The following is a 12043-nucleotide window of genomic DNA, read 5'->3' as shown; positions in this document are numbered from 1 at the left end:
TAGAGCATTTGCAGAAGAACAGAGCTACGGCCTTCATTTCTCTGGACTACTTCGTGAAGTGCCTGCCGTGCCTTCGAAAGTGTATTTCACCCACTCTTACTTCGTCGACTAGAGCAATATAAGCTCCCTACCCCTCTATTAAGACTGATAGAAAGCTATCTTTACGGAAGATCATTGGCCGCACGAGTCGGCAAAGACTAGTCGACTCTAAGAATTGGCACAAGGCTTGTGCCAACCAACTCTTCCTAGAGATTGTCCCTCCACCAAGACCTGAGAGATGGCAAAGCATTGTTACATTGGTCGCCTTGCTCACGCACTGAAGGGGTTCAGACTCATTCTGAAACCCGCATACTATCAATCGCTCACCAACCTGTACAATTCGTGCTTGAGGTTGAGGTACTTTCCAGACAAATGGAAACATGCCATCTTTTTTCCAATCCTCAAGCCAAAGAGGACAGGATTTGACAAAGACCATTACAAGCTTATAAGTCTCCTACCACATCTCGCTAAGGTTTACGAAAAAATCATCCTGAATTACCTTCGGGAATTCTATGATGAACAATGTTATTCTTTACGAACAGACCGGCTTTCAGGCACACATGAGCAGGGAACATCATCTGATGAAGCTCCAGCATGAAGTGAACTCCAGCTTCAATAGAAACCACGCTACAACCATGATATCCATCGATTGTTCAAAGGCATTCGATTCTGTGTCTCACGGCATTTTATGTCGTAAGCTCATAGACCTCGAATGCCCAGAGCAACTATACGGTGTGATTGCATCGTTCCTGGACAACAGGACCATATCTGTGCGGGTTAGTACTGAGTTTTCCCGTTCCATCCCACTGACATGCGGAGTGCCACAGGGAGCAGTCCTATCGCCAGTGCTGTTTTCCATCTATACAGCTGTTGTAGTTGGTGAAAACTACAGAAAGGCTACAGTCGCCGCCTATGCCGACGACATCGCCATATACAGCAGCAGTATGAACCCAAAACATGTACTAGAGCGGGCCGGAGTAGTCTGTAAGGAAATTGTCTGACGACTGGGCAGTCTCAACATCTCTATGAACCCAGCTAAGTCGTGTTCGCTCACCAACAGCACAAACGATCGACTCTCCCGAAATCACTCAAGTTTGACAGCACGGTCATCTCCCCCTCAAACTCGATAGTCTACTTAGGAGTGAAGCTGGACCGTCACCTTAAATTCTCCACCCACATCTACCAGAAAACAAAAACTGTAAGAAGGCGGTCTAACAGACTCAACTACCTCCTCACATCACCAGCGCTCTCTCTGCGGCTTAAACTGCAGATATACAAAACCATTCTGAGGCCGGCGCTCCTCTACGGGTCACCACTCTTCACCTACCTCTCCGAAGGCACGCAGCGATACCTCCAGCGTTTCCAGGACACCATGCTGCGGAGGATGGTCCGCACATCGTGGAAGAGGAAGAAGCCCCCAGAACTGCATCAACTCCTAGAACTGCCCACAGTGCCAGAGTTCATTGGTCGGAGGCACGTCAAGTTCTTTGACTCCCTCTAATTTTTGACCAATCCACTCTTCCAGGCACTGACACCAGCACCTCCACCAGTCCGGTGGCAGGATTTACACCCGAGACCATCACAACTTTAACCCAGCAAAAGTGACAGTGACACGATTTTCAGTTTTAGTTTTAGTGTTTTCAGATTTAGTGAAAAGCCAAAAATTGAAGTGCGCCCCAGCACCTCAAATATTTTCAGATTGATCAGTGATATTTAAAAAATTTGTATCCAGCCATCCCTTAGAATGGAGCACAGCTCTAGTAAAAGGGCAAAAATCAACAAATTGTATATATATAAAATACATATTTTTATATATTTATACATTGTACATATGTTTATATTTTGTAATTATTTTATGAATAATGGGGACTTGAAAAAAAAAAATAACAAATCAATCGCCAGTAGAGAGGTCCCTTCACTCATGACTACGTAGACGGCGAGTGAGAGCCATAAATACTCCTTTGCACAAGCGGGTCCCAATACATACCTTAAAATGCCCCTCTGACAAAAAAGAATGACAGTTCTATGGTATACACTTATATTTATGCCAAATGTATGTATGGTATTTTGTGGATAATGAAAGAAGGGTGAGAAGAAAAAAAAATTAAGTTATATAATTCCATAATAGGAAATGACATCGATGGTCTTGTTTCTTTGTTAAAAATAATAAATGATTGAATTTTTTATACCAGAACAATTATAAGTGGAAATGAAGCTGGGAGCAACAGTTGTTATTTCGGCCGGTGGTTGTTGGCGGAGAGCCAGGGGTTCCTTCTTTTAGCTCAACTGACTAATGTTGGGATCATTCACTTCAGTCAGTTTCGTAAAATTATCCTCTCGATCCACTCGATCCACTCCAACCAATCCATTTCTTCCCTGTCTTCATCCCAATATATTATTCCTCAGCTAATGTTTTTTACACACGTTCAAGCGATAAAGAGTGCTGTCATTTTTCAATTGAGGTTTTCAATAGAAAAATCATAAAGAAACAAAACCACTATCATTTTGTTATAACAAATGCTACGTCTACTATGCTACTTGTTAAACTAGATTCTTTAAACTGGTCAATTATTTGATCACGGTAATGTTTTTTATCTTAAACAACTGAATTTAAATGAGACATGAAGAAAATTGAATAAATTACTTATCGAAAATTTAGGACAAGATATAATAAAATATTAATTTCATGGTTACCTCTTCTCAATGTGATTCATACTATAAAAGGTATAATTTTTTGAATAAAATATAAAATAAAAATATTAATGAACCTCACTAGTAAGATGTATTTTCGAAACAATTCAAGCAACAGGTCTTTCTATTTTTTTGTCTTGATAAAATGGTAATTTCTGAGTAGTTCCAATATTTTTATTTTAAAAACTCCGAATATTAATGGAAGATTATAAACAATGACAAGAAAATGCACTGAGTATGTATACATATAGCTTAAAATAAGATACCGATGAACGTTACCTGTTTAACGTAACCGCTTTCGAATTCATGTAAAGTTATGACACGACTGCTACTTAGATCCTAAAAATCTACAGACAAATAAAATAATATTGACAATTTTTAAGTAAAGACAAGTGAAGTTCGTAGCAGCTGAAGGTGGGGCGCTGAGAACACGTGTAAACAGGAGAACACTATTTATACTCGGAGCCTGCCTTCAGTCATGCCCAGGGCTTTCCTCTTCACACACAAGAGGTATCCTCATAATCAAGGTAAGGGGCAATCTAACCACATCAAGTAAATTTTAATGTTGTTAAGCTAGTGAAAAACTGTTCTCGCAACTTAAGTCCATCCGGATCAGTGCAAGTGCTGAAGATGGAAAACTAGTAAGGTGGTTGCATCAAGAGGTAGGTAATCTTCGGTAATAATGGTCTTATCTTAAAACAGTCCTGAAACTTAACCCCATTCTTCTAAATACACCTCAAAATAGTGGTTATTTTGAAAAATGACATGGAAAATAGTATGTTTTATTTTAAAATCGAAGATTGCGTTAATCAGATCAATAGATTTTGTAAATTCATGTTTTATAAATCAACTTGTGTGGAATCTTAAATATTTTTGCGATCAGCTACCGCTCTGTTTCGAAATCACATTAAAAATACATCTTTTTAAAAATAAACAATTTGTCCCGTCCTGTACTTGGGAATATAGCAGTTCATAAACTAAGATTTGGCATATAATCTACATTTTACATGAACAACATGATTTATTTTGAATCACATAACCTTTCGATGATAGCAAACAGGTTGGATTAAATTATTATATTTAAAATTTAATAATATACCATAACTTATTCCTATGAAGTGTATTATAAACCATAAATTTTCTCAGTCCATTGGTGAGCCCTTTTAATTGATATGTCGCTACATCCCTACCACTTCTTTCTGAGAAACCACCAAACCATAATAGGAAATGCTTTGCATTGCCAAACCTTTTCGACTTTTTAAAGAAAAATATCAAAACGTATCATGTTTGTTTCAATTAGTGATTATCCTATTATCCAAAAAAAATACATTTAATATTTAATAGCATTAAAGTGAAATTAACTAGACAATTCACAGGTGTCAATCTCCACTTAATTAATAACAAGTTGAATAAAAAAAAAATTATGTCTTAAAGTCACATATTATTAAGGTAGAATATATATTAGAAGAATTAGTGATTGATTTAGATATTTTATGCTGTTTGCCCCTACTAAATTGTACAACCTTTTAGACAGTGATAATAGGTGAGTGATATCTATTTAACCTACTTTGACCGGTGCATGGGAAAAATGTTTATCCGTTTTCATGGAAACATGATATAATTTCTTGATAAAACTTCTAGTTTCTCGATACAAAGCAAACAGTGAAATCTAGAATTAATATTGGAAGAAATAAGTCACATAGTTAGAAAGGGGCAAGCGGATGAACACCAAATAATTTTAAACAATAAATGACTATATTCTTAAGCCGTGATTATTGTTTGTTTTTTCAATTGGTAGGCATGCTTAGGTGTACAGGCTCAAATCAATGAAGGATTTGCTGTCTACAGATGAGGAGCTTTCACGTTAGCCCAATTATTTTTCCAACTGAATGAGAGAAATTTCTGAAACCCTTTCTTCAAGTGAGTATTATTTAAAAACAAAGACATTGGAAGTTTTATTTATTTTTAAAATTGATTTTTATTATCAATGAAAACTAAAAAAATAGTAGATTGCATTAGTTGAATCATCCTCTTGCTCCTTCGCAAATCTTCAGCCTTCAATGCTATTACTGGTTAATACAGTCTTATATTTCAAATTGATTATAAATTAATTGATCAGAAAATCTTATAAAATAATATGCTAGTTCCAATGACCACTTCTGACTGACAGAAGCGTACTGAATCCAATTTTCCCATTCCAAAACCTGTACTACACATGCTTCTGGCAGTTTTTGACAGTCAAAAGTGGTGTTTTTCCAACCTTAAACTACATACCACATGATTCTTATTTTTTTTTCTTTTACAAATATTGCGTTAACTTGCGTATTAATGACATAGAGAAAATGATATTGTATTTTGTCAGGTGTACTTAATTTTTAGAAAAATAAATGGAGCAGATAACGATAAGATCACCCAGGAATCGCAAGAAATAGATCCATAATTTTACCAGAACAGGTGTGAAAATAACATCTTAATAACCCAACCATGCCTTCTTAATTTTTTCCCTTTAATATTCCACCCGATGAACACAAATAATGTTATTAAACAAATAAACAAAATTTTTGAAAACAATACTATTCCTACTCATCAACAGAAACTACCACAAAATGAATATTAGCTCAGACAGGTGGGAATAGATCCCGCAACACTTTGAGCCAGGGATTCAAGAACCTTCGCTCGTCCATCATGGCTTCACATTAGTAGGTTACAAAATGTTATAGCTTCAAGCATTAAAACAAGAAATATTTATATATAACAAAATGATTACATATAAATAATTAATTATTTCTCTGACCTTGTAAACTTTTGTTTTCATTAAGCATCGGATTCATCTCTTCTTTACTATCTAGTAGTTATAATTATACATTTCATTCTACTTGATAACTTCTAATCTCTCGTTTATAAATGTGATCCTATTCATTGCTAACTGTATTTACTATTTAAAGAAAGCATGGGTAATTTTATCGCTTGTGTTCAGATTCCCGCTCAATGTTCTCACCTGAGAAATGCAACTAAAATTTCCAATTTGTTATCGTTCCCTCTCCTCCCTCATTCTCCAAGATATCTGAACAAATTGAGTTTACATGCACTCTGCATTTACTTTAGTCTGTTTTGAGTCAAAAATGATTACTTGTTCTTGTCCTGTTGAACTGTATTACGCCCAGACTCTATTGTATTTTGGATGTATTTGTGTCCACTTGAAATTTACAATGCCTTATATGAAATACTAATCTCATCAAATTTAAGATGAAACTATTGAATCACAGTTGGAGGATTCCTTATTTTGCCATCGTCAGTATTTTCATTTCTAACAATAATGAAATGTAACTACAACCTTACGACCGCACATCAATACATTTGTAAAAAGAAAAATTAGGTTTGATACTCGCAATATAAGTACCTAAACTTAATTTTTCTTGATGTACATGAAAACCATTATAGCGTAAAAGTTTTCATTTAATTTATATATAAGTGTTTTATCAGTCTGGCTTTAGGGCAGAACAGTCCGGACCCCCACGTGAGAATTACCAAACTAATGAGATGTACTAATTTTACATTTATAACAAATAAAATGAATTAGAGAGATTCACTTCTACCTCTTTGCTTACCATATGTTTTCCCTTTCTCTGTAAACAACTTTTTTCGCGCTTTTTCCCGTCTTTCCTGATATCAACTTTTTCCTTTTCTAAGCGGGTCTTTTTTTCTTCCAATTTTTGTTCGATTTGGTTTTATAATTCCTTTCATCATCATTTGATCTTAATCTCGTTTTACTTAATAGCAACTGTTGTTACATACTTACTTTCAATATTTCGTTTGTTTTTTTTTTGCAATTTTCTTCCTAGACTAATGTGTGAAAGCCATTCCTGCTTTCTACCAGAAGATGTGCATTTAACTTTTGATGCATTTAATTTCACATACTGGTAACAGTTTGTTTGTTAAGCTTCTATGGCGAAAAATTAAAAAACATTCTTATACTAATTACTGCTTCAATTAGATCATATCTCTAGATTCGTTCCCTGAACTCACTACGTTTGTTTATACCTTTTTGGGGAGAGGTGGGGCCTATACTGACCTGTTACATTCTATATCAGTATGATTTGAATTTCCAGGCTTTGAAGCTTGAGTTTTAAATTAGTACTTTTCAGAACTTATTATTACTAGTAACAACTCTCCTCTTCTTTAAGCTTAAATATATTTTTATTTCTCCATCATAAAAGTTTATTATAATAATAATTTATAATTAGTCATGGTAATTATTATATGCTGCAATCATCTAAGTTATTTATTAGCTGACTAACCTCATTCCCAAGATGCAAATGTGTAGTTAGAGTAGAAATTGTTTGCTTGTTAATTTCACTAACCAATTTGAAGGCATATATTATATTCTTTATAATTGGCTAAATGAAACCTAAAAGAATAAATTAAAAACTTTAAATGTTATTTAAAATTTTCATGTACTCCTAAGTGATGAAAAAAATGAAAATATATTACATCCATGAGTGGGTCTGGGGTTCAGGTTCAGTTCTAGTTAGGAAATCATTTTTATTCAACAACTATTATGAAAGGAGGTAATTTTGTTCATGATCATGCTTAGTTGCCAGATTTTTCACTAATTAAGGGTACCCACTTTATGAGGCTAGGTGGACTGTGTAGGGCTTCCAGAACCCACGGGGTGGACTGGTGGCTACAGTGACAGAATATATAATTATCTGGTATAGCTGAATTCCAATCCCGGTCCTTGGAGTTGGTAGCACAGTGCCTTACCCAGTAAACTATCCCGCTCCCTCCTTAATTGATGAGAAAATTAAAAATAGAAAGTTTATTTAAAAAGTATAAACCTGCTTAATGAGTCTCTACCACACTTTGTAGAAATTAGATTGATTTTTCTCAAATACTTCAGTTTTTAGTTCATTGTACTTGCAACAGTATAAAATAACCATCTACTATTATTTTTACACAATGTTAAAAATTTAAATAAATTGTTAACATATTTAGAAAAATTGTATTCACCAAAATTAGATTTTTAATGACTCCCTCAACAATGAGTACTCAAACATCCCTAAATAAATGTAATACATTTTCGTAACAGATCTGTATCACTTCATAAAGTAATTAAAGTAAAGTAGAATAGTAATAATATATCAGCTGAAACCAATGATGTTTTATTCTATATTTTCTCTTATTATACCTTCTACAGATGATGAGGAAGAAAAAGAGAAGGCACCTTGTGATGAGTTTTATAACTTGACCCAGTTAGCAGAAGTTAGTCTTGCAGCTGGAGGCATTACTTCTCCCTCAATTCCTCTTACATCACGAAAAGTGAGTTATATATATATTTTTTTTTTGAGTGATGTTATATTATTTTGACAAATGAATATTGTAAGTAATAAATTTTATAAAATCAATTTTTATAACCTTATTATTGACCATATGATTAATAAGTTATGTTATTTTTCTGCTTTTATGTTTCCTCATATATTAATACATTATTTTCTCATTGAAATGAACACATTGATAATAAAAATATAAATAAATCAATATTCAGTGAGCATTGAGGTAGAAGTCAAATCTTGGGAACAGTTTTTTGTTTTCTTTCTGCCTGTACCCAAACTGAATTTACTCTTTAGTATAGAGACAATTGTGAAATTATTAATAGTTAACTAATCTAATAATTGTTAGAAATTTCACAATGTGGTCAGTACTTAAGCATAAATTTTGTTCAGACACAGTTAAAAAGAAAAAAAAAAACAACCCTTATTAATAAAATTACCGCTTATATACATTGAATTCTTACTTTATCAACTCAATACCATGTTATTATTATTTTAATCACCATAAATAGTTGAAATGTCATAGCATTCTGTATAAATCATTTGTGTTATAATAATATTTTTTTAAATAACTAGGGGGGATCCCTCTGTTTGCCTAACAGCGTACCAACTCCCAGTTTACAAATTAGACAACTGTTCTAATGATTGTACTACTCGTTGCTCACATTGTATTACTGTAATTTATTTTGTTGTTCAGATTGCATTTTTTTTTTCAATATATTGTAAGCAGGAAAAAATAAAAATCAAGTCTTTATTACAGCATTTTTATTTGTATCCCAACATTATTATCATTCCACCTTATATTTAAAATAAAATATTATAAATTGATCACTAAAAACATTTTTATACAATAGAAAGAAAGAAAATATGTTAAATTATAAAAATATCTTTCCATTTTGTGGTGAGGATTGACTAATGTTGATTATAAATCAATTATTTATTATAATTTTGTAATCATTACAATAATTATGGTATATTAATAAATAATAACTGCCATAAAACCACTAATGAACTTTTAATCTGAAGTTATTAATATTTAAATTTCCAGTTAAAGTGTTTTGAGCATGTATTGGAATATTTATATTTCCTACTTTTCATATATATATATATATATATTAGGTATTTTTTTCATTTTAAAAAACATTACTAATACAATATTACCCCTTATGTAATAATATTGTAAGTGCTTTTATAAAAATCAAGTAGTTTTGATTTCAACTTTATTGCTATCAATAATCTAGACAGTAATATTGTCAAAAGATTGGCTGAAAGATTGACTGTCCTTCAATAATATTGAACGTGTAAGGAGTCTAGTAGGGTAACCAATAACAGATTGAAGGACTATAAATCCAAGTATTTGAACATCTTCATAAGTGAACTTTTTTTTTAAAGCTAAGGTACAATAAATAAATCAGTATTAATTTTATATTTATTAAAGATTTCATTTTATGTTCTTTTATTCTTAAAAGGTTTAGTTTGGAAACATTATAATAACTGACCAAAAGCTATCTAAATCTTTAATGAAAAATATGAGAGGAGTAGGTTACTCCTTATTGGAATTAAAAAAATATTGCTTATTCAGATGAAACATTAATGTTGCCTCGTAAGATTAATTTTAGTTAGAAAGACCATGAGATACTCAGCCAATAAATTGCAGAAGGTGATGGCAGCTGTTCTTAGTCTCCATTACATTTAATAAAATCAGAAGAAAGATCAGAGAAGAGAACTTTTAATTATTATACACAATACTGAATGTTTCTCATTATCCTTAGATCATTAACATTAATATATATTAAAATTTAATATTATTTATAGTGTTCTGAAAGATATCAATCAGTGTTTAAATAATTACTACATTAATTTAAATATTTAAAAAATATGACAGATTTAATCCTTAGTTGTTTTTTTGTGTAAAATATATTAAACATTTCATAACATTTTGAATCAGTATTATGACATGGTTTTTACATTATACAAAAAAAAAATATTTCAATTAAAATATTATATAAATACCATTAATATCATATAACATAATTTTTATAAATATATTAAATTGTTTTATTCTATTTTCTCATTCATACATTATTTTAATTATTTAAATTTTAAAAAACAGGAATACGGATGCCGAGACTGTGGTAAGAGATACAGTACATCGAGCAACCTTGCAAGGCATAGACAAACACATCGATCTTTGTCAGATAAGAAAGCTAAAAGCTGCCCCCATTGTGGAAAACTATATGTATCAGTTCCAGCATTCAGCATGCACATAAGGACTCACAGTCAAACGTGTAGGTGTCAGATTTGTGGTAAAGCATTTTCCCGTCCATGGCTATTACAAGGCCATATAAGGACACATACAGGTAAGTGTTATTGGTTTAGTGAACATTTTGAAATTTGTTCATATTTTAAATCTTTATGCATTTAAATAAAATTTCCTTAATTTTAAGTCTAATTTCAATATGAGCAGAAAGGGGATTATTTTACAGGCTACCAGCTAACTCTAACCAGAGTCAAAGGGTTGAAAAATAATAATAATATTCAAAAAATAATAATAAATAGTAATTTAATAAACCAAAAGTTGAACCTCAAAGACTAAAAGTAAAATCTCCTATCTCTCTTGCACACCATGGCCTTTCTAATTGTATTTATTTTGTATTTTTAGAAAGCCTGGAAATTTTAATAAATAAACACACCTTTCTGTAATGACAGTAATGTGCAAAGATCAAGTGAGAAAAATATACTCCTATGCCCACATTGTTCAAGCCTATTAGGGTGAGGGTTTAGAATGCCTTAAGTAGACATCATGAAATAAGGCAGGTGAACATTTTTTGCATGTTGCCACTGTTTGTATCAACAGAGTCTGAAATATTTCAGCCTTTAAATTGTTTTCAAATATGTTTTATAAGTAAATTATGGACTTTATTATATCTTTGCTTTGATTCTGATTAATTTTAGATTTTCTAAATGATAACACATTTAGTTTATTGACAGGTATTGTTAAGTTAGTTTTATTTTTTACTTGTTTGTTGACAGAATTGAGTTGTTTATTTCCAAAATCTACCCAAATACAGTTGAAAACAAATGGTTTGGTTGTATTTTGTTAAGAAATGGCTCAATTTATGTCATAAATTTAATTGGTATTTTTTATTTAATAATAGTGTAGACATTAAAATAATTAGTTGAAACGATCTTTATTTTATTACAACAAACTATGAAATGAGAGATAAAGGATTCCTAACCTTTTATCAGTGAATAGTGAGTTAGGTGTAAGAGCAAAAGTTGGTAACACCTCAATTTTTTAGAACTCTTTTGTAATGTCTGCTATAGTTCAGAGCAGTTTTGTGGCTCAATTTCTGCCTGAGTATGCTAATATTTATTTTGTGGAAATAATCTTAGTATTTCCACTTTGATTAAAATAAAAGGTAGGCACCGTTGAATAAATGTGGTGATAGTATAATTAGCCCATGAAAGGTTACAGAGCTTGTTTGTGCCTTCCTGTAACTAGGCATATTTGTGGCTCTCGATGGGGAAATAAAATAGGTCACAGTAAATTTTTGAGGGATTCAAATAAGAAAATATCATACCACTCAGAACATTATTAAAAACGTTTACAGTAGAAGTATATCAATGATCATTTTTCACTATTTTACTATCTTAAATGAGTAGTATTTCAGTTTTTGTTAAGATAATTAGAAATAAGTAAAAACTATTAATCTAATATGAATTATTTTAATGTGCATAAATATAAATGACTCAAAATTAAAATAAATTCATTCATAAAGTACAGAAGATATATTTTAAAAATTTTACATGTTATTAAAAGAATATAATCATAATAATTATTTTTTAATATAATATTTTTTAATGAGATGTAGATAGTTGACCGTAGATTAATGATTGGAGAAGTTTATCAGGGGGTGCGGTCAGCAAAGAACAACATAAATAAACAAAACAATATTTATTTATTTTATGCCGACGTTTCG

The 12043-nt window shown here is 31.7% G+C and overlaps 2 protein-coding genes across 9 annotated transcripts in view; one reads left to right on the top strand and one right to left on the bottom strand.

The window, feature by feature from the left end:
* LOC106679408 (peptide transporter family 1) overlaps nucleotides 1-3103 on the bottom strand; it is a 27881-nt gene extending 24778 nt beyond the window's left edge. For 3 of the 4 annotated variants that reach the window (XM_067052652.1, XM_067052640.1, XM_067052663.1), the window contains exons 1-2: nucleotides 3010-3103; nucleotides 2229-2482 (exon numbers count right to left, since the gene is read on the bottom strand). The gene's annotated coding sequence lies outside the window, so the exon portion shown is untranslated. Of the gene's footprint in view, nucleotides 1-2228; nucleotides 2496-3009 lie in introns of those variants that run through there. The other variant, XM_067052646.1, reaches the window with a different exon arrangement.
* LOC106679409 (transcriptional repressor scratch 1) overlaps nucleotides 2947-12043 on the top strand; it is a 19978-nt gene continuing 10881 nt past the window's right edge. The window contains exons 1-4 of one of the 5 annotated variants that reach the window (XM_014418551.2): nucleotides 2951-3257; nucleotides 4529-4650; nucleotides 7928-8049; nucleotides 10174-10420. In XM_014418551.2, coding sequence (XP_014274037.1) covers nucleotides 4620-4650; nucleotides 7928-8049; nucleotides 10174-10420 — 400 coding nt within the window. In that variant the 5' untranslated portion in view covers nucleotides 2951-3257; nucleotides 4529-4619. The other 4 variants (XM_014418552.2, XR_001342958.2, XM_014418550.2 and 1 more) reach the window with 4 other exon arrangements.

This window comes from Halyomorpha halys, unplaced genomic scaffold (genome assembly GCF_000696795.3).
Source record: "Halyomorpha halys isolate HHAL.00 unplaced genomic scaffold, Hhal_1.1 Scaffold200.1, whole genome shotgun sequence".
NCBI classification, from domain to species: domain Eukaryota; kingdom Metazoa; phylum Arthropoda; class Insecta; order Hemiptera; family Pentatomidae; genus Halyomorpha; species Halyomorpha halys.
This window is presented reverse-complemented; position numbering and strand designations above follow the sequence as displayed.